At 39.5% G+C, this 24,318-nt stretch overlaps 1 protein-coding gene across 1 annotated transcript; it reads left to right on the forward strand.

Annotated features, from left to right (window-relative positions):
* The first annotated feature begins 221 nt into the window (after positions 1–221).
* On the forward strand, positions 222–9,808 carry LOC135464953 (uncharacterized). Its single transcript, XM_064742542.1, has 6 exons — positions 222–281; positions 4,150–4,226; positions 4,730–4,969; positions 5,991–6,029; positions 7,071–7,313; positions 9,531–9,808. The coding sequence occupies exons 2-6, from the start codon at positions 4,157–4,159 to the stop codon at positions 9,629–9,631; spliced, it is 693 nt and encodes a 230-aa protein (XP_064598612.1). The 5' UTR covers positions 222–281; positions 4,150–4,156; the 3' UTR covers positions 9,632–9,808.
* The last annotated feature ends 14,510 nt before the right edge of the window (positions 9,809–24,318 follow it).

Consider the following 24,318-nt stretch of genomic DNA (forward strand, 5'->3'; position numbering starts at 1 on the left):
CGAATTTCGGCAGATAAAACGACATCAAAAGAATGTACTGACGTCACAGGTGTTCAGAAAGTTTTTGTGAAAAAATCTGTATCATCGTCATCTACGTTTTTCATTCCAGTCCATTTCCAATTGGAATATGAAGCGTGCAAACAGCGGAGGCCGATTCTGTTATCTTAAAAGCGATTCAATCATCAGCATTTTGACATTAAAGTTTTGCTGCCAAGGCTTATAAATATCCAGATGTTATTAACACTTTAACAGTTCTCCAGTGACACCATCCCGAGGAAAAGGTAATTAACTATGTTGGGCTTAAGGGCACTAATAGGCACTATTTGTTGAACGCACAGCGAGCTACTAGCAACATTATGTGCATTCAAACCTGTTGTACACTGGCATGGTGTGTGCATTCAAACCTAATGTACACTGGCATGGTGTGTGCATTCATAACTGCTGTACACTGGCATGGTATGTGCATTCAAACCTGCTGTACACTGGCATGGCGTGTGCATTCATACCTGCTGTACACTGGCATGGTGTGTGCATTCATAACTGCTGTACACTGGCATGGTATGTGCATTCAAACCTGTTGTACACTGGTATGGCATGCGCATTCAAACCTGTTGTACACTGGCATGGCATGCGCATTCAAACCTGCTGTACATTGGCATGGCATGCGCATTCAAACCTGCTGTACACTGGCATGGCATGTGCATTCAAACCTGTTGTACACTGGCATGGCATGCGCATTCAAACCTGCTGTACATTGGCATGGCATGTGCATTCAAACCTGCTGTACACTGACATGACATGTGTATTCAAACCTGTTGTACACTGGCATGGCATGTGCATTCAAACCTGCTGTACACTGGCATGGCATGTGCATATCTCTTGGGTGTGTTCTCTGCCTGTTTGCTGAAAGTCGCTTATATTTTGTAGCTAACTGTCATGTCATAAAATATGTTAAAATGTGGATCGCCTATCAGAATGCTTATGATTTACTTTTATCACTTTTTGTTAGCAACACTTTAAGAACACTGTACTTAACGAGGGGTGGATTCGAACGAGTACGGGTGAGGGTCAATCAGGATAAGGGAAATCACTCAAACACGAATCCGACTGATTAATCTGAGTTTGCACAAAATGAGCCGCACACAAAATATTATAAAAAGCCGACAATATTTAGAACCGTTATTGCAGAGAAATCAAGAAGCAAGAAGAATCACGCAATTTATTAAATATGCCAAATTCAGCATGGATCGGGTTGGTTTTCAAATTTGACCCGATGTATGACATACACTATATAACCTGTGGGTTTAGTGAGTTCTTCTCAAATTGCTATTGAAGATACGAGCAAATGATTGAAAGCCTTAACCAGATCGACTGAGAATAACGGAAATCATTATATATTCAAACCATGTACCGAATCGGCTGATTTTCTACTTAAACCTGTCACACAAAATTTTATAAAAAAATTTATAAAAAGAGTTATTTCACAGAAATCATTAATAAACGAAAATCGAGGAATTCATTCATATAGATAAAACTATATGTGAACTATATACCGCTTAAGACTGTCAGTTATATACGAGGCTTCAATAATAATCGAGACATCACCACGGAAGTGTAAAAGGTTGCATAAGCTTTCGATACACATACGTGATTATTATCAAGCGACTAACCACTTTTTTTTAAAAAAAAACATAAATATAAATGACATTTGGTTCATGTATACTTAAACATTCCAATATATATATTTATATTTTTTGAAATAAAGTGGTTTACTTAGTCACTTGATAAAGGTCACGGCATGTGCGTGGAAAGCTTGTGAAACTTTTACAGTTACGTGTTACCAGCCCCGATCGGTCAGTTGGATAGAGTGCACGCCTCGGGAGCGGTAGATCCCGGGTCAATTCTTGGTCGGGTCACGTCTAAGACCTTAAAGATGTTGTAACTTCTCGCTTGGCGTTCAGCATAAAGAGATTAGTGCAATAACTGGTTTACCTGTATCAGTATAATGGCTTGGGCGGGGCAGCTTACTTGCCCGCGTAAGTCGTCTCAGTGAAGCCGCACTAGATAAAAGAGCGGTAGAAATTCGCCCTCCAACAAGGAGGCACATTACACGTACAAGTGCTCTGCGGACTCCTTCGTCGTCATAGGACTGAAAATTGTTAAGTACGACATTAAACGCAAGCACTCAATACCTCAGTTACTTGCTCATGCCTCTCGACATCATCAATACATGTGAAACTATTTGCCTATTGGATATTTTGCCAGGTGACCTGTTTACATACCTGCGAATCTCTTATTTATTTATTTGTTTGATTGGTGTTTTACACCGTACTCAAGAATATTTCACTTATACGATGGCGGCCAGCATTATGGTGGGTGGAAACCGGGCAGAGCCCGGGGAAACCCACGACCATCCGCGAGTTGCTAGCAGACCTTCCCACCTACGACCTCAGATGAAGCCAGGATGAGCTGGACTTGAACTCACAGCGACCGCATTGGTGCGCACCAATACCGTAATCGTCAACGCTCAGTAACAGTGAAAGGGACAATAGAGTACATGTAAATGTTAACGACAAAATCTTTTGAAGCACTACATGTATTGAACTCAGGTTTGCCATACATGTAAAGAACCATAGCACGTGTGTGATATTCTATCGTTGATGTCTTTATGCGTACTGATAACCCTATTTTACAAACCTCACGACTTTAACCTTTATTGTATTGGAATCAGTGATAAGATAAAAGTATTGCATGTACTGAGGCCCGGGTTTGAATACATGTAAAGCACAGTAACAAGAGGTGGATGTTTACTCTTTGCATTAAGCCCTGTGTGTAAATTAATTACATTACATTACAAAAATGTTAAGGATTGTATTTAAAAAATATCACAAGTATCGAGCTCAGGTTTTGAGTAAAACTGTTGGAGAAAAATGTTCCATCGTTGACGTCCTGTGTGCATATTATTAACCGTTGAAAGATTTCACGGCATAGCTCTTGAAAATCAATGTGCACTGAAATCGATGTTACGGAAAAGGTTAAGGGTTGTGTCCCAAAAAAGTAATTCGTGTAGATCAGATTGTGAATATAGGTAGAGCACGACGACAATGTTCACCCACCGAAGCTCTATATTTCCATTATTTACCGGGAGCCTCTGTAGCCGAAGTTGTTAGCACGCCAGCGAGGCGTAATGATCCAGGAGCCTCACACCAATGCGTTCGCCGTGAGTTCAATTCCATGCTTCTGCTGGCTCTCTCTCCAGTCGTACGTGGTAAGGTCTGCCAGCAAACTGCGTATGGTTCTAGGCTTTCCCCGTGCTATGCCCTGTTTTCTCCCACCATATTGCTGGCCGCCGTCGTCTGAGTGAAATATTCTTGAGTACGACTTAAAACACCAATGAAAATAAAATAAATAAATATTACTTACCGTAAAATCCAAAATTTCACGACATAACCTCGTGTGTAATGGATTCAATGTTAGCGTAAACGAAAAGAGTGGTATCTCTAAATATACTGGATACATTAGTGCATCATGTTTTGCATGCATGTAATCGAGAACGACACGAGCTGGATTCTGTACTGTTAAAGCCCAGTAAATTATATTCCCGTAAGCTATATTGCTCTTAAAAATATTTCACTTATACGACCGCGGCCAGCATTATGGTGAGAGCACACTGAGCAGCGCCCGGGGGAAACCCACGACCATCCGCAGGTTGCTGTCAGACCTTCTCACGCATTGCGGGAGATTAAGCCTGCATGAGCTGGGCTTGAACTCAGAGCGATCGCATCGGTGAGAGGATTCTGGGTCATTGTTCCGCCAATACATTTATGTATTGGGGTGAAGTTTTGCACTGTGTACCTTCTGTGTCTGTGTTTAATTTGAACATTCAACCTGACATCTATAACTGTAAGAAACATCAAGTTTGTTTTCAACATCAAAATGAAGGGATAGGCCATATTGCTACGCGGGAAAAGGTAATATTAAGGAAGGTATTGGCATTACATTACCATGTGGAAAAAGATTCGTAACGAAACCGCTAAAAAAACAAAACAAAATACTCTCAGTGACGGAATGACTTCTGTGAATGGTAATATATTTTCGTCTAAATCCTCACTGTGGAAAAGTTCAACAAAATAAATATTATTTTGGCAGGTTAGAAATGATATCCCAAAAGTTACACGTCCTGTCGGCAGTGCTGTATCTCATGACTGCAGTCACCGGAGGCCAAGGTGAGCATTAACACAGCCATAACGCAGTTTTTGATTTTATAGTTTGACAAATTTTACAGGAAAGTAACTTTGGAAGTTTTGGTGATTTCTATGTGATAAAGGAAAGTGGAAGGTACCAAAGTAACACAATTCTTAGTTGTGAATTTATTTTATTTATTTATTTGACTCAAGAATATTTCGCTTATATGACGGCGACCAGCATTATGGTGGGAGAAAACTGAGCAGAGCCCGTGGGAAACCCACGACCATCCGCAGGTTGATGCCAGGGCTTAACACGTATTTAGTTGTGAAGAGCATTTATTTTGTAAATAAGAATTGGAACCAGTAAATAAATAAATAAATAAAAAGTGTTATATAAATATATAAAGTTAGTGAATGAATGAAATACATGAAATATGAATGAAATATGACAGTCAGTCAGTCAGTCAGTCAGTCGGTCGGTCGGCGAGGCAATCAGAGAGTCAGTCAACAGATCACTTAGTCTACATCGTTTTTGTCCGCAGCACAGTGTCAGGCAGGTGAAGTTCTAGTGGTAACTGACGTCACGTGTGATGGTGGCAATTTTGAAAATTGCCTGGGAGACGGGGGCTCGGAAACTCCCGGGACTGCTATAAGTATTGAACCTATTTCCGTGTCCGTCGCCGATGATGCATGCAATTACGGCATTACACCCTCAGGCCAAGTCGAGGCGTTTAGTAACCTCAGAGGCATATGCGTGGCAAAAGTGAGGAGCTGTGTGGCAGGTAAAAACGTCTTCCTTATATATCTGCCCTGTATCTTTCTACGTGAAATTGACATCTGTCTTATACTTTAAACATGCCGAGTAGTATATGGTCGTTTTCTTATTTATTTAATCGGCCTTGAACGCCATACTAAACAAGTTTGCCCATATATACGACGGCGTTTAGCCTCATTGGTGTAGAAAACACTGAGAAATCGGTCCCACTTCACCGGGTACCTCAACATTCTCATGGCAAAAGCTCTAGATAAATAAATTATCGACATGTGACAGTTTTGAAAAAGTAGGATTGGCATGAATATTAACAAAGACAGGATGTTCTACCAACTTGAATATAATGTAAAAGTTGAACAAGCGATTATCAATTTCTTCTTGATTGTTGAGACGAGACAGGGTGGCGCGAACAAACGCGCCTAAAAGGCGTGATACTACAGTACCTTCTAACGACGCCGTTGGGCAGATAGATCCGGCCATGAGAGATGTGTATTTAGTGCAGCAAGTACAGTAAAATCTGGCCTTTAAGTTGCGTTAGTTTGCGAGAGACCCCATTCCGTCTCGTCCCTATCTGCGTGAATTCGCGGGACTGCTGAAATGCCGACTGGGCTCATTATTTATTGATTTATTTAGAACATTTCGCTTAAATACGATGGTTGTCGAAAAGATATATAATAATGATAAACAAAAGAAGCTGACAACCTCGCGGAATGTACCAGGGCCCGCTTGCACAAAAGGATCGTAAGTTCTTGATCGTAACCTTAGCTTTCAATCGAGACCCTCGTGCACGACGGACGTTTAAGCTACGACATTTGTAACACACAATAGGGTCGATCGTGCTGTAAATATTTACTACCGTTAAGTGCAAATACCTACCTACTTAGGTAGATTGTTAATTAGTACTTTTCAACTCGGTTTGCAGAGATATGCAGTGTAGTCTCAAAAAGAAGTTTGAGAACATTTTTTCACATGTTGTTGATGTTAGCTGTTATATCAGTTATATCCAAATGTTCCATCTCCGTGTTTTTCAGATCAGACGGGTGGCGGCGGAAATGAAGGTGAAAATAACGGTAACTATTGCCGTGAAACAAGTGAGAGTAGTGACAGTGGTGACAATAGGGAGAGTAGTGACAGCAGTAAAAGCACTGAGAAGAGAAATAGTTGTTACAGTAGTGAGAATAGCGATAGTAGTGATAGTAGTGAGAACAGTGACAGTAGTGACAGTAGTTAGAAGAGTAACAGTAGTGACAGCAGTGAAAGCAGTGAGAATAGCGATGATAGCGGCAGTAGTAAGAATAGTGACAGTAGTAAGAATAGCGATAGTAGTGGCAGTAGTGAGGATAGTAACAGTAGTGAGAATAGCGATAATAGTGGGAGTAGTGAGGATAGTGACAGTAGTGAGAATAGCGATAGTAGTGAGAATAGCGATAAAAGCGGCCGTAGTGAGAATAGCGATAGTAGTGAGAATAGCGATAAAAGCGGCCGTAGTGAGAATAGCGACAGTAGTGAGTAGTATGAGTAGTGACAGCAGTGAAGGCAGTGAGAATAGCGATGATAGCGGCAGTAGTAAGAATAGTGACAGTAGTAAGAATAGCGATAGTAGTGGCAGTAGTGAGGATAGTAACAGTAGTGAGAGTATCGATTGTAGTGACAGTAGTGAGAATAGTGACAGTAGTGAGAATAGCGATAATAGTGGCAGTAGTGAGAATAGCGATAGTAGTGAGAATAGCGATAAAAGCGGCCGTAGTGAGAATAGCGATAGTAGTGAGAATAGCGATAAAAGCGGCCGTAGTGAGAATAGCGACAGTAGTAAGAATATCGATAGTAGTGGCAGTAGTGAGTAGTATGAGTAGTGACAGCAGTGAAGGCAGTGAGAATAGAAGTAATTGTTACGTTAATGAGAATAGTGACAGCAGTCATAGACGTAAGAATAGTGACATTAGTGACAGTAGTGAAATCAGTTGGAATAGTGACAGTATTGACAGCAGTGATAGAAGTGAGAATATCGATAAATGCGGCCGTAGTGAGAATAATGACAATAGTTTTTAATTTTTCCATATTCGGTAGTTTAACCTGAGTTTGCTCCAAGGTTGTCCGTTTTTCATCCACAGCTGTCTGTCAGGCTGGCGAGAGAGAAGTGATGACGCCTGCCACCTGCGTCATTGATCCAGATGAGCTGTTTGGACTTTGTCTGGGAGAAGGAAACTCCGAACTGCCCGGGACTATTCGAAGCTTTGAGCCCATTATCGCAGACAACAACACGTGTTACTACCAGGTTGTGTCTCCCACACAACTTGTTAGCAGTGCTGACGACAAACTGCTATGCGCTGTAAATGTGACGAGCTGTGTTATAGGTATAAAAGATGTTTTCCACATACCGTTACCCCACATTTAACTTTCATGCACCTTACAAACATCTGTATTTCGCCCAAACATTGTGTTATTTTCATTTGTTATTTTTCTGGCCTGTCTTCAATGTCGTAAATACACTCAATACCGTTTCTCTTATACTCTCAAAAATTTAAACTGTTAATATTTATCAGAAAGCCTGCTGCCTGAGCCATACTACAATGTATTCTGTTATTATAACATATCTGACATGAGTCCTATTCAACATATCTTGTTAGTCTAAATGAAATTTCATGTTGGATTAAATAAAGCAAGTGTGTTATATTTAACAGAATAATCTGCTGCAATATTGCAGAATACACTCTAGCGTCACCCTCCCGCTTCGAGCACGGTAGATCCAGGGTCAATCCTGAGTCCTTAAAAGAGGAAGTTGTAGCCTCCTCGCTTGGCGCTCAGCATTTAGGAGATAGTGCAACGATTGGTTAACCCCTATCAGTATAATGCCTCTGGCGGGGTGGCTTGCTACATAAAGGAGCGTTGAAAATCCGTCCTGCAACAAGCAGGCACAGTACACACACTCTAAGGACACTTTAATGTGCTTTCTTGTGTAAGTGAGTTAAAGTTGCTACTTGTTTTAGAAATAGTACTAATCATAAATTATCAACATTGACGCGTAACAATGGTGAAATAGGGGGGCTTGGTATCTTCACGAAGCCAAGGTTTGATCTGATTGGATTTATCCACCAATGTATGAAGTTCAAAAATGATTGAATGTATAAGCATGAAATATATACCAGATCATGCTGGCTTTCCTCTGCGGTCGTACATGGGAAGGTCTGGCATCAACCTGCGGATGGTCGTGGGTTTCCCTCATGCTCTGCCCGGTTTCCTCTCACCATAATGCTGGCCACCGTCTTATAAGTGAAATATTCTTGAGTATATCGTAAAATGTCAATGAAATAAATAAATATACATAATGACCTGCTCGCAAAGCAGTATTTTTTAATAAAATAAAATAATGGCAGGAATGATGTATAATAATGGCAGGAATGTTGTAAAATAATTGCAGGAAAGCAGTGAAATAATACCAGGAATGTAGTAAACTAATGACGGTGACGCTGTGAACTAACTGCAAGAATGTAGTAAAATAATGACGGAAATGCTGTAAAATAGTGGCGGGAATACAGGCTATAACGAGCTCACTCTATCCTCGTTACAGCACAACATTTACAACTATACGGTATATAGGGCAGAGAGTTATCTTTAAAATAAAGAATTAAAAATCACAGTAAATATAAAATCGTACATGTGCAAAATACCAACCTACTTATATATAGGCTTGTAAAAATCGAATGGTTAAACGCGTGTGAGGTGTTGTCATGACCTACGACTTCCAATTTGGCCATATAAAATGACTAACACAGGGGGCTACATTCGAGAAGACGATAAAAAAGTTAGGCTGCAGCAGTAATAAAGAAGTAAAATCAATGACTGACTGAATTTGAACATGGTGGAACTGATCTAGAAGTGATTTATGTTCAAGTCTTTTGAACAGGGGAATGGTGCGGAGAGCCCGCTTTTGCAGTACTTGAACTGATTTGAATTGGAACGCATAATTTTTAAATATTTATATTTAATTTTTTGGGGGGTCTTGATAAGTGGTAATATAAACATATATTTTCTTACAATGACATTCTTTCATAATGTACCAATCCTTAAATATAATGTACTGGGTCCATTTGTTCGAAAGTGTATTAGCTAATACTGGTATTAAATCAAATTGTGATATTTAGACCTTAGACAAACTCAGCAGCCAATATACAGTTGTCCAAAGTAAAAGTTTTGAACAACCAATTCCAGACGATTATTAATTTCGTCTTGCTTCCTCGCCAGTATGCAAATAATTACTCATTTCATAGGATCTTGTTCATCGTACTCAAGAATAATTCACTTCTACCTGATCGTCGGGTTCATGGCTGGAAAAATGCTGGACAGTGTCCGGTGACCTATATATGACGTAATAATTAAATCCAACAAACTTGATGAATCTCAGTTAGCGAGGGTCATTAATATTCACATAAATAATAAAAATACGGTCTTCAAAGTTTTAAGTCAGTGCTCCTAAAGCTCACTTTCGAATTGGGCCGACCTAATTTCTTTCTTACAATATTAATCTTATATAACCAGTTATTTATCGAAGTTCATATCTGTGTCTTTTTCAGACGTGACAGGTGGAACCAGCGGTAGCAGCAATAGCAGCGACGACGAGGACGATGATGAAGATGACGTCGATGATGACGATGACAGCAGCGAATCTCGTTAATAACCATGCACAATTTCTTGGTATTACATACCTTCTCCTCTTGTCTATACTTTCAACGTTCAAGTCTTTTGACATATTACAGCTATACATTTCTACCCTCTGTAGTTTACATGTGTACTATCTACCTGTCACGCTGCCGAAACTTCCTTTCTTTCAGTAAAGTCTACTTGCAACACATTTAGTTTGACTTCTGAGTTCTTTTTAATCAGTTGTTTTGGGGATTATCCATCAGGGATTAAGTTATTTTCTGACGGTCGCCACATTATGGCTGAACTACTACCGATATGGCGTTTGGCGTCATTCTTTTTTTTTCTAAGTGTTTTTCGAACTGTTGTGTTATAGCTGATCATTTGTTTGAAGCCCTTGGTTTTCAACCGACATATACATGTGTCTGACTATATAATCCATTGGTTAATGAGTATATTATGAACACGATGTCGCAGTCGAATCCAACCTTTGGTGTGCAGGCCGAAGCATTGGTCAGGGGGTTTTGGGGTTTCAGACGAAAGATTGTGGTTTTCCCGAACATTTGATTTCCTCTCCTCACACATCAACGCCAATTTGTTGATTCTTAAATACGGTTCATAATTGAAAAATACCCATAAAGGGAAAAGCACATCTGGATTCCATTACTGGTTTGATTAGCTGATTACAAGACTGGTTGATACTCGTAAGGGCCTTGGTATTATAGCTTTGTACAGTTGTACACTGATAAGGTCTTTTTTTTCTGGAACAAGTTTATAATTGTATCCGTGGAAAACAAAAAATAAATAAGAAAGTTCAGTAAAATAATGCGAAGCCTGGGCTCAGCAGTCATTATTAATGTAATACATTGACAAATTCCCAGTGAATGGAGAACTGATTGATTGATATGTTAGAATCACTTGACATTGACCGGTGTCAGAGGCCTATAGGGTACTTGGTCAGGTGTCATGTCTCGTGTCATGCTTGGTGTCTTTCACATGATACCTCACTGAGGCAGCACTGTGAAAGATGGGGACAGACAGACCGTCTAGATATAGGTTACACATGCGCAATTCAGGCAATTGGGTCCAAGACTTGCCTCCGAATTGAAAAGTGAAGGAGCACTGATTGGATAATACTGCCACACAGACATTTTAGAATGTGGATGCACTATAAATTTCTGCACTATTAGTTTGCACCTAGTTAAAATATAAGAGAATTTTATCTGTTTTGAATAGAACTCAAATTTTTTTTGTCAGTGTTACTTCCTATCCCCCTAGGGGTTACCAAGGTGTTATGATGTTGCTTGCAGCAACCAAGGCTAAAAAAATGGGTGTCATGCTAGATTGATTTTTTGATATGTTGTAGAGAAAAGTGCTAGCTGCACATAGTGGTATGGCATTGTACCACGCGAAAGTTAGGGCATATACATTTTTGAGCTTGCAGTTGACAAATTTACAAGATAAATAGAAAAGAAAATCTACGCGCTCATGTCACACAGCATTTTGAGTAATTCTAGACCCTTGACGTCTAATTAATTGCAGTGAACACCCCTGCATATTATTTTACCTAACTCTGCTTAAGCTATTGTGCTAGGGGGCGCGTAAATTGCTACTGTTTATGCATTTAGACGAAGAGCTAGAATAAAACGATTACTAAGTCAAATTGACAAGAGGCTGTATTCCACAGGTTACGTGTGGTGATTTGCATTGAAAAGATCCATCATGCTATGAAGTAAGAAAAAAGTTATCTGAGTTACGCTTTAATTGTAGCTTCATATAACAAAGTGGTGATATCAAAACTGTGCGATGTTTATACCGCCCCTAGTTTTGTTTTATGAAGTTGTCATGTAAAATTTGGCAGATAATGATGCCTTGCGGGTGAGGATGAAATTCACTGAAGTAACGAAGGAAATTCAGGGCTTAATTCTTAATTAAATTTATTTATTTATTTATTAATTTATTTGATTGGTGTTTTACGCCGTATTCAAAAATATGTCACTTATACGACGGCGGCCAGCATTATGGTGAAAGGGAATCGGGCAGTGCCCAGGTAAAACCATCGATCATCCGCAGGTTTCTGGCAGATCTTCCCACGTACAGCCTGGGAGGAAGCATGAGCTCGACTAGCGCGCTAAACAACTGAGCCACGGAGGCCCCTCTTTATTAAAGGAATTTTTGTTATATTTTGTTTCTATATATTTTGTTTCTCAAAGAAAAAATGATGTATAAATTTCTACGAACGTTACACGCTATAAGCCTATGGTTTGCTGTGTCTATGTGAAGGAAAATAAACACGTTTAAACCAGTTCAAAGGAATGGTCCAACATTACACTGGGGTAAGCAGGGGAAAATGATATAGAAAAATATATACGATGATTAACCCGGCTGCAAAGCGGTCCTCATGGCTCAGTTGGTAGAGCGTCCTCTTCGAGGGCGGTAGGTCATACCAGTACCTAAGACAATCTCATACAATTACAGTGGAATGCAATGTCTGTGAAGCTTGAGTAAATCCATGAAATTTATAGATAAGAAAGGAAGAAAACCAGGCCGATGTCTAACTGACAACACACGGAGAGAAACCATGTGAAGAAATCCATTTACAGGTCATGAAGATTTTCAGCTTGGTGATGAGGCTCTACAGGAGACGGATTGCTGTGAGAATTAAAATTATGTGGAAATTAACATGAAATACAGTAGGTTTTGTTGTTATTACCATCACACACAGCGTGACTGAGAAAGGGCTTGGGGTTTATCGTCGTGCTTTTATTTTTTTATAATATGACGACGAATGCGTCCTTAGAGTACATGTACGTGTGAAGTGCCTCCTTGTTGCAGGACGGATTTCCACCGTTCTGATTTTGTTTATTGTTGATTTTTTTTGTCATAAACTGTTTTTTAAGATTTTTAAAGCTTCTTATCAGTTTACAACCTGATGTGGAATGTGAGATAAGACTACCACCTGTTACAATTGACATTTTTATTTATTTATTTGATTGGTGTTTTAGGCCGTACACAAAATTATTTCACTTATACGACGGAGGCCAACATTATAGTGTGAGGAAACCAGACATAGCACGGGGGAAACCCACGACCATTTACACGTTGCTGTCAGACCTTCCCACGTACGGCCAGAGAAGAAGCCAACTTGAGCTGGACTTTAACTCACAGCGACCGCATTGGGGCATTGTGCCGTGGAAAACTCTCGGGAACGGCGTTAAACACCAATCAAATAAATAAATAAATAAATAAATAAATAAATCTTATATAACTTATATAAGATAAGGGGTTTGATATTGTGTGATGAATCAAGGCTTCAATACACACATCCATACTTAATCCATAAACACATCCATACTCAATCCATACACACATCCATACTCATACACACATCCATACTCAATCCATACTCAATCCATACATACATCCATACTCAATCCATACACACATCCATACTCAATCCATACACACATCCATACTCAATCCATACACACATCAATACTCAATCCATACACACATCCATACTCAATCCATACACACATCAATACTCAATCCATATACTCAATCCATACACAAATTCACACTCAATCCATACATACATCCATACTCAATCCATATACACATCCATACTTAATCCATACACACATCCATACACAATCCATACACACATCCGCACTCTATCCATAGACACATCCATACTCAATCCATACTCAATCCATACTCAATCCATACATACATCCATTCTCAGTTCATACACACATCCATACTCAATCCATACACACATCCATACTCATACACACATCCATACTCAATCCATACTCAATCCATACATACATCCATACTCAATTTATACACACATCCATACTCAATCCATACATACATCCACACTCAATCCATACTCAATCCATACACACATCCATACACACATCCATATTCAATCCCTACACACATCAATACTCAATCCATATACTCAATCCATACACAAATTCACACTCAATCCATACATACATCCATACTCAATCCATATACACATCCATACTTAATCCATACACACATCCATACACAATCCATACACACACGCGCACTCTATCCATAGACACATCCATACTCAATCCATACACACATCCATATACAAATTCACACTCAATCCATACAGACATCCATATGCAATCCATACATACATCCATGCTCAATCCATAGACACATCCATACTCAGGAATTGCACAATCACACTGGTCAGCATATCGGCGTTAACTAAAGGTTGTCATTGGTCAAGTGCTCTTCTTTGGTGAGTGCCATTCAGTAAAGAATACTGGTTAAGAGGATCGACTGATTTTATCCTGTACTATAACTCGATCCTCTTAACATGTATACCCGTACCTATAATCAGTTCCGGTGTTATGAATCAAGTTATATTCCATCTCGGCCTCATTGACCCAACAATGGACCTGTTAATTTATCATTCTCTACATTCGATGAATTTGGATCGAATAAATCAATAATCCGACGCTGATTTAATCTTGAGTTCTGCTAAAATATTTAGATTGTAATAGAATTAAAAACGCACAACAGGGAGAGTAAGAGCTCAGCAGCGACGACAGTGTGATAGTCGGCAAATGGTCACACGTAACCGGTGAAATACGCCTCTTTTCAATTTACCTCCGTCATACCGACGTGTCCAACCTGAACTACCGATATGCAAGGGTATAAAGAAAAGATTCGCTGGTTTGAGAACAAACACGTTAAAAACCATCAACCGACCCAACCTTGCAAAAAATTTTCACGCTGTATCAATAAAATAATCAATAAGGTATTGTTCGTGAGATGTATATTGCCTTTCACGCATTTACAGTTCTTAAATTCCTTTTCAAAGAGATCATTAGATACCTATTCTGCCTGATAATTGCACATGACATCGCTGTATGCTCGGGAATGTTTGGCGCCATCTTGGAGCGGATGTCATTTCTGTAGTAAAACGAATTCTCTTTAGTCTTATCACCAAACGGTTTCCGGCAGTTATAACGATACCAATACAATTTACTGACGTCGCCCATGGTCGGGAAAAGTTTCTGGACGGATAAGCACCATCGTCAGCCACTTTAGCGTCCATTCCATTTTCAAATAAAACTGGAAGTGCTTAAACGCACCTCGGTCGATTCCGTTATCTTGTGAGCGATCGGAATAAGAAACAGCGTTCGAGCTCTGCTTGTGATATTTAGCATACAACCGTCTGCTTTTTATCATTTCAGTCTTATGCATATAACCAGATACCCTTGACTTGTACAGGAGCCGGTCTCCTGCGACTTCTTCTTAAATTGAGACAAAGGTAAGTAACTCCACTGTTAATGTTAATGACACGTGAGACGTATTTATAAACACACGCACTCTGACGTCTTACCCATAAACGTGTTACATGTGTATTGCGGGCGTCTTTTATTATAACATTGACGTTATCAGTAAATAATTTCAACGTTTTCTGCACAATTGACTTGTCTACTAGACTGGTCAAATAGCCGTTTTTATTTTTATCATTATGTCTATCAGTTTTTCAGGAATATGATGTGTTTATTAGCATTTATAAGAACTATTTGTTGAATGGGCCCCACTGTAGGCTGGCATGACGTGGCCTTACCTACTGCCACTGGACATGTTCTGCCCATTTTTTGCTGTATTAGGCGTCCTCCTCTTCAGCCACAGGATAAACGTAGCAGCTTTAATCCAAGTTAATCGATATACAAGTAAACAAATCGTCCAGTTTATTCGGTGTAGTTATGAGATTTTGTGCTTGGAAAAAAATTGTATTTTTTTTTTTGATATACCAATATCCTCTTCGTTCATTTGCACCACTTACGCATCAGAGTCACTGGCATTTTTTGAGTTGACTGCCATCTCTACGCACACTGGCGGGCTATTTTCTTACTCATATTCGAACTTCAATAAAACTTATCAAGATTTATTACCATATTTGGGGAGCAGCAATTTGAGAATAACATACTTAATTGGGACTGGATTCGAACTCTTGAAAACGAAAAAAGCGGAAGTCATACTGGCATATATCCCCTATAACTAATTACACGTAAACGGTGGGTGTCTTTGGACATAGATTGCAGCTGGATTGCAGTTTTTATACGACGGCCAATACAGGAAGTCAATAAATACGCAAAATCTGTGCACAGGTTGGGCTGGTTTTCAAACTTTATCTGAAGTTACACAAAATGAACCTGCACACACAAATTTATAAAAAAAAAAACGGACAACATTTTGAGCAGTTTGTTCCACGGATATCTACTACGCATTATTTATTTATTTGATTGGTGTTTTATGCCGTACTCAAGAATATTTCACTTTTACGACGGCGACCAGCATTATGGTGGGAGCAAGCCGGACAGAGCCTGGGGGAATCCATAACCATTCGGATGTTGCTGACAGACCTTCCCACGTACGGTCGGAGAGGAGGCCAACATAAGCTGGGTGTGAACTCACAGCGGCCGCATTAGTGGGAGGCTCCTGGGTCATTGTGCAGCGGTTGCGTGCTAACCCCCTCGGCCACGCAGGCCCCAAGACCCAGTGGCACATGCCTACAAACACAGGTGAGTTTAGATGGCGACTTCAGTCTATAGAATAATTTACCTAAGGTAATAAGGTTATTTCGGAGATTCTGGATACCGGTACTCTAGTCAAAAATAAGCAGTCCCCCAAGAACTATCGCCACAATACTGGGGCCCAAAATCTGTGGATCCCACATAAATAATTTCCAGTATCTTTAAAACTGAACTCAAACCTTTTTAGGAGGACAAACCATACTTTTCACATCGGCTCTATCGATTTCAGCATGTGGACTATAACAATATTCTCCCCTTTGCAGCATATAACTTGAACCACGGACAAAGGAAGACTTGAGGATTTAAACCTGCACATTTTAAAGTTAGAGATGATATCACTCAATCTGACTATCTAGGATTATCTGCCCGTTCATTACCAGGAACATGTGAATGATCTGGAACCCAACAGAAAGAAATATCAGTACCAAAATGACCGTATAAATCTACGTACTCAGTACAGGAGAGCTTCTTGCCTACGTAAGGGAGACAACTGCCAATTGTGCACGCGAAGCGTGTGTGAACATAACAGCTACTATTCGTTTTACATCTGAAAGAAAGAACAAGGTATTCAGAGTGGTATATGATTTTGCTGAATACTTGGGCGTTTTATCAGTGAACCCAATGACTTGTTCATAACACGGAAGCACCAACCTTACCTGTCTGAAGATATTTAAAAGCATCAGTATTGCCATACTTAAGAACACCAGTTGTTGCTAACATTGGAAACCGCAAAATCAAATTGTAGACGGTCTAACATCTGGAGTTAAGAGCGTAGGCCCATAGGCACAGCTGGGGTTGTAGTATCGTAAGGATAGGACGGACAGTCTGACTTCTGGACGTAAGAGCGCTGGTCCATAGACACAACTGGGAGTTGTGTTAGTTAGGGAGGGGACGGTTGGACATATTCTCTTTTTAAACATTCAGTGTATAATGCAGTAGTCTGAAAGGTATCCTCAACATGACCATTGAAAAACATTTTTTGAGGTGATCAGAGAATCATATTATTTCATTTAATTTAATTCTTTATTTATTTAAGGAAGATTTTCCCACAGCCAGTGGCCACTATGGGGGTTTCCTCCACAGTATACATGATATAGGAATATTTAAATGCTACACGGCGTGAATTACATGGATATAGCATATAGCATAGTATGTGAGGTACGTCGCTCTTCCTAATATTGTGAAAAAACGCCTCCGTAGAATCGAAAGTTTAAAATTTGTAAAACAGAATTAGTACAACTGATTTTATGGACAGTGTTTAATGTTCTTCATCTGATATATACCTCAGCATCAGCGTTTTTTTTTTTTTGCCATTACGTACAATTACGCAATTCACTTGCTTGAAGGTATATTGTTAGGGTATCGGTATAGTAAGCCAAAATCAATTCCCGATAACGAGCGTAACCTGGGTCAAACAGAGTAACACTCAAAATGTTCGGTTTAACAATTTAATAAATCAAAAAGGAAAATAATGACTTAAACTCGTATGTACAAACACTTCAGACTTGAGTTACGCTACAATCCTTAACTTGACTTTCCGTCGTTGTAAAATCTGCCCCGGAATGTTCTAATCCTGTTTCTGAACGTCCATTTCCTCCTTACTGACGTAGTTCGTTGATCTCCCCATCCTTAAAATGGTTGAATCCTCCAACTCGTCTTACGAAAGGGAGGTTGATACTTTTCTGGTAGCGAGGCCACAAATCTCTCAGCAAGCAGTTGATATATACACGATAATCACAGTTCACCAACAGCAGAATGTCCGCCAGCAATCACCCGTTAGTCCTGGTCCGGCTAATCCATATTACACCGGCTATTCCACTCAAAAGGTACTAACGATTTCTTCTGACTATAGCTGTGATGTATCGTCCGTATCTCAAATAAACCAGCATTCCGTCAACAGCACCTTATAGGTGTACAAATATCACTGTCGTATCACTTTCTTATCAATGTCTATCACTGTTCATAACTACCACCGACTGACTCCAAGCCTACAGATCTGCCGCCTTATATATTTTCATTGAAGCTTCGAGAAAGAACAAACAAAAGGTCATTTTCCAGAAGCATCGGTTAATCGAAACTGATTGGCTAGAAATTTACAAAATGTTCTATATTTAGACTACCCGGCTGCGACTAAAATGAACATGTCAGGTGACTAAACCACGCTAGGAAATGTACAACTGTAACCATACAATGTATTGTTACATGACCATATGCCATAGTCTAACAATGGGATTCCTAAACAACACAACAGCCTATGTAAATTGCTTAACAAAGCGTAAAGCATAAGTATACACGCGCGTCTTCCTACAATCACCCCGTCTCTATACACATTTATCTCGGATGTTTCGGAGTTCGAGGCCGGTTACGAATTCAGTAATCTGCATATTTTACACAGTTGCATTTGCCCTTTAGTGATTCGTATATTGCAAAGTGAAGCCTGTGTGAAATCATTTTAGAGACTGTGAACTAATACAGATCCTAGTAAATCATATGTGGACAAGACACAGTCAACTCTCCTCCTGCAGAGGCTCACGGCCTTCCGTCTACTTACCTCTGCTGATAAGAGCTCACAAGTTTGATAGAGATGACTAATCATCCTGATTCAGAGTAAGCAACAGAAACCACCATTCCTCACCACTCACAGTTGTACAATTTGGTTGTTATATTAAAAGCTACTGTGACTGAGCAAAGTGAGAAGTTGACTTCGAGCCAATCTTTACCAAATTCATTGACATGTATGGGTTTGAAGTACGGAGAGTATTTATGATGCATTTGTCATGTTTGTGGGCGATGTCGGGGGGGGGGGGGGGGGGGGGTGTACCTGCGGTATTGCTGAAGTAGTTTCATTTCCTTGGAAATATGAGACTCCATAGTCCTCATATATTATGTGAATATTAATAAAGACCCATCTCAACTCCGAACAATGAAAAGTTGCACTTGTTTGCCAAGGTATTTTGTTCACATGAAGAATGTTCATTGGCTAATGTTTATCACCTCACTTTTCACTTGTATCAAAAAAGCAGGTGTATTTCCACAGAGAGTAGAATCGCTATATTAGAATCGCCTGTGATGGAAAGAGTAGGTGGAGAAGGGTTTGATCTATCATTTTCTACTGTAATAAACAAAGAGCGCCCTGTGGATCAAAAGGGGAATCCCCGTTTTACACTCAGCAGGTACAAATACGTATTCCAACCTGATATGTAATTACGCCGTACAACAGCCGTCTAGACTGCACTTAAGCGAATGATGAAATAATGTGTAAGGTTTTATTTCTATTGCAGCTCAAAAAAAAACGTATTACGTGGTAATTACATCATTGTACTCGCCAGTAGCTAACAATACAACGGCGAAAAGGCCCACAGCTTTCGAAGTTTGTCGGTAACCCAACATTTCCACAGGTGTCTTCTCCAGGTGTTTTCTGGTTCTCTGTTGTGAACTAAAACAAGGTTTATTGGTAACTGTTATCCAACCTCGTCACGGTTGGATAAGTCGTCATCCCCACGGGCTGAGTCTCTAGAAGTGAAGCATATTGTCGCCAAGCAGTGAAAGGGGACAAGTGGGATGCTTTTGACACAGATTGTTTATTGTGGGTTTTTTTTTAATTTTAACCCAGAGATTTATCTCAGCATTTCTGGTATAAGTATTCACCATTGTATGACGCACTGTCAAAAGCTCACAGAAAGCCCACTGTCAGTGATTATTGCTCCAAAATTAACACCTCTACCATATCCAAAGTGCCTGGGCTCCGATGAAAGCAATACTTCTTTTTCTTTTCGATTAGTTGTTTTGGGGAATTGCTCAAGACATTTTCAACCTGAATATATTTGATTGATTTATATTATTAATTTGGAATTGACAGTTGCCACCCAACATATGCTGTACAACATGAGCAATGGGTAAATGAGTGTATTATTGAGTATGTATCTACGGTTGGTTGGAATCCAGCCGGCACCTCCGTGGCTGAGGTGGTTAGCGTGCCAGCGAGTCGTAATGAGAGCAAGGACTGTGAGTTAAGTTCAGTCGATGCTCGTGTACTGGCCGATCGTACGGGGAAATGTCTGCCAATCCTCCGACTTGTCTTACGAAGGGAGGTTGATACTTTTCTGGTATCGAGACCACAAATCCCCCAGCAAGCAGTTGATATATACACGATAATCACATTTCACCAACAGAATAATGTCCGCTGGCGCACATGATCGTGGGTTGCCCTCGCTCTCTTTCCAGCACCCCCGCCCCCCTCCCGTAATGGTGGCCGCCGTCCTATAAGTGAAATATTCTTGAATACGGCGTAAAAAACCATAAATAAATAACACCCAGCCAGTCCTGGATTGATTGAGGCTTTATTCAAGGGGTTTTGTAGGTTTCCAGCAAAAGGTGGTGGTGTAATCGGAACAGTTCGGCTTCCTCTGCCCGTGCAGTAACCTAACTACAGTCATATAATTGACAAAGTCACGATTACGGTGTTAAACAGTGGTCATATACAGCTGTAAATTTGTACTTGGTCATTGTCCGGAAAGAAGGTGACAATCACAACAGGTAAGCAAATCTGGACTCCATTACTGAGCTGAATAGATGGTTATCTATTTATTTATTTGACTGATGCTTTACACCGTGTTCAAAAATATTTCACTGATACGACGGTAACCAGCAATATGGTAGAAAACTGTACAGAGCGCGGGGAAGCCCGCAACCATTCGCCGATTGCGGAAGGTTCTTCCCTCGTACGACGGAGAGGAAGCCAGCAGGAGGTTAGGCTTACATCGACCGCATTGTTCGCTCCTGCGTCATTATGCACCGCTGGCCACAGAGGCCCCAATTAAGGATTTAAAAATTGACTGATGATAGGCCTATAAGGGCCGTAGTAATATAGATTTTTCTTAATACACTCTGATTATACGTTTTGTAAAGTTTTTGTTTAAACATAATGTTTAAATGTGTTTTGTTTCTGAATTGCACCCGATGTGAGCTTCTTGAGCAAACAGAACGGAGTTTGAATGGAGTCAAAAAGAATTTAAATATATACATTTTATCGTGAAATATTGCTCTTTTTGTGAAAGGGTGTATTGTAAGGTAGGATCTAAAGTGTGTCCGATAACTGTTGGGCAGATTCACTGACGTAACTTGGCTGCCATACTGGATTTTCATGAAAAACCTTCTTCTCTTATACGAAAAAATGTACCGAGATGAAAATAGAGCAGATATTTTTCAGTTGACCTTTCCTAATGGTTGTCTTCTTTGAATTTTTTTATTTTTATGCAAATTAGTCTTTGGCTGAAATTGCACAAAGGTAGTCAGTTTTAGTAACCGTTTAAAATAACGAGAATAAATCGTTGTCTAGTATTATTTAACGCTTAGATCACGGAGCTCCAATTAGTTTATGATGTGTAATTTTCACGCAAATGGCAATTAAGGTTTCGAAAAGTTTCTATCTGCTTAACACAGGGATTTCGTGCAAGACTGCATGAAACTATTTATTGCAGTTCATCGTGAGAAGGGAATCAGTCTTGTATTTTTTGGTTTAAACGCATTTTTTCAATTGCTCACACAGGAAACCATAGGCTTATATCGTGTAATATTCGTCATAATACATAGATTGTAAAGTTTTGTAAAATGGCAAAATTGCATTTAGTTATTTGTATGAAAGTTGAGAGGAATTGTTTACAAGATCATGCACAAACATTGTATTTGTATATACACACAGAAACATGTACACGTATACTGATCAGTGTATACATGCGTACAAATCATAATCTCATTCGCATGCACGAACATTTATAAATAAACCCGGGAGTTCGCAGGTGCCTGTGTGTACATATTCACATATAAGCACATATACATATAAAAGCACGTATATATGCGCCTGCGCAACCACGTGTATGCACGAACCTATATACACACAACCGTAGCTTCGTGGCCGTCTTACGTGCTACAAGGTCTAATCGAGAGCTTTTACAATGTAACTATATATAAGAAAAAAGCTATCCCGTAAGTATATATATATATATATATATATATATATATATATATATATATATGCACAAATAGAAGAAACATAAGAATTTAAACATAAGAAGCTTTTGGTATTGCTAATGTAGAAACAGACTTCTAAACAAATCATTATATTCAGTTCAGTGGACAGAAGGCTACAGCCATAAAGGAGAGTGGTTGCAGAAATGATGTCCAAATAACCAGATTGTCTGATATTTTTACGCATGTTTTCCATCTGGACAACATATCAGCTACACTGTAAAAAGAAATGAGCCGCCGTTTCTAGCGGCTTGCCACAGATACATTTGGGAGAGCCAGTGATATAATTGTTATACAAATCGGCATTTAGCGAGCTACATCCATTTCTTAAGTTATATAATATTTAAACATCGGTTTCCAGCATAATACCATGCTGGTGGAACTGGCGGATATAATATCTTTTCTAGAGCTATTCTGAATTCTTGATAATTCTTAATTCTTCTAATCGAACATGCCAAGCTGTTCCAGTCACGCACAGTTTGTGGAAAAAAGATTTACTAAAGGTGGCTGTTCTACATCGAAAGTTGTTAATTGGTCTTTTGATCTAATTTGGTACGGATTACGCTGGTGTGTTGGTAGTGGAAGCTTGTTTTCAAATACATTGCTAAATGTGTCCTGGAGGTTACGTTGGATGGCGATGCATGTAGTGTCTCTTACGCAACTGTATAAATCCCGATTCTTCGTAGAACAGGTTAGAGGCAACACTTTTAGTTAAACCAGTAATGACGCGTAGTGCGTCCTTTTGGGTGTTTTCTGTGGTACTTATTTGACCTTCAGTAATATTGTCCCAAATTATATCTGCATAATCCAATGATGGTCTTGTACATACTCTTTTGTACATAATGTTTAGGCACTTTCGATTCAGGCGATATTTAAGCGCTCTGAACATGGATAGTTTTTTTATTGGCAGCTTCTATGAGTTTGTCTATGTGATGGGTCCAGTTTGCATTATTAGCAAAAACTAGTTCTAAATGTTTATGTGATGTAGAATGAGCTATTCTTTCACCTGAAAAATTAAATATTAACTGTGACGGTTGTTTGCGTCTTGAAACGGTAAACGCTACGGTCTTTTCCGCACTGAACTCAACAAGCCAAGTTCTGGCCCAAACAATATTTTTTTCAAGGCCATCATCTACAGAGCTATTGATGTATTCTGATGTCAGTTCGTCGGATATAACGTAAAGACAAGTGTCGTCAGCAAATAACTTAATGCTACTAATAATTTGACTTTAATCATTAATAAAACATTAATAAAACAGGAAACAGTAAAGGGCCTAGTACAGAGCCCTGTGGGACTTCTCATTACTCTGACATCTGACTGGAAACCCCTTTGTTGTCGATGTTGTAAATAGTCCGCAAACCAGTTGAGCTTTTCCACCTTTTATTCCAAGTGACTTTAGCTTAGCTAAGATCCCTTTGTGCCAAACTCGATCAAAAACCTTGGAAATGTCAAAAAATATGAAAAGAAGCCATACGGATTTGAAGATATTTCAGGACGAAGATGGCTAAAAACTGCTCTAAACACAACGCTTTCAAGTGTCTTGCTAATGCAGCTAAGCAAAGAGATTGGTCTATAGTTTGCGTCTTTCGATGGGTCTCCAGTTTTGAATATAGGTGTTACGTTAGCAATTTTCCATTAGAAAGGATATTTTCCTGTAGTTAACGACTGGTTAAAAAGGGCCGTCAAGATCGGAGAAATTTCCAATCTGGCTTCAAAAAGCATTTTGGGGCTGATCCTATCTGGTCCAGTAGCCTTGTTTGTATCAATAGACTCCAGCGCCTCAAGTGCATCACAGAGTTTGACAGTAATACCTACTAATTCGTTATTGTTCTTAGGTGCAATTTCGGGGGGTTCCACGTCGAAGTGAGAATACACTAGAAAAGATGTCGTTCAGTAAGTTTGCCTTGTTCACATCATTACATTCACAGGAGTTATTTTCCATGACCAGAGGAGGGATTGGACTAACATTCGTGTTGCTATTTTTTAGGTGAGATTTGCAGAGTTTCCACCAGAACTTCCTCCCAACATTTCCAGATTCTATTTTCTCACTTACTTTTATGTGTTCTTCTGTCTTTAATTATTGGCCGTGATCGG

This window comes from Liolophura sinensis, chromosome 4, assembly GCF_032854445.1.
Source record: "Liolophura sinensis isolate JHLJ2023 chromosome 4, CUHK_Ljap_v2, whole genome shotgun sequence".
NCBI classification, from domain to species: domain Eukaryota; kingdom Metazoa; phylum Mollusca; class Polyplacophora; order Chitonida; family Chitonidae; genus Liolophura; species Liolophura sinensis.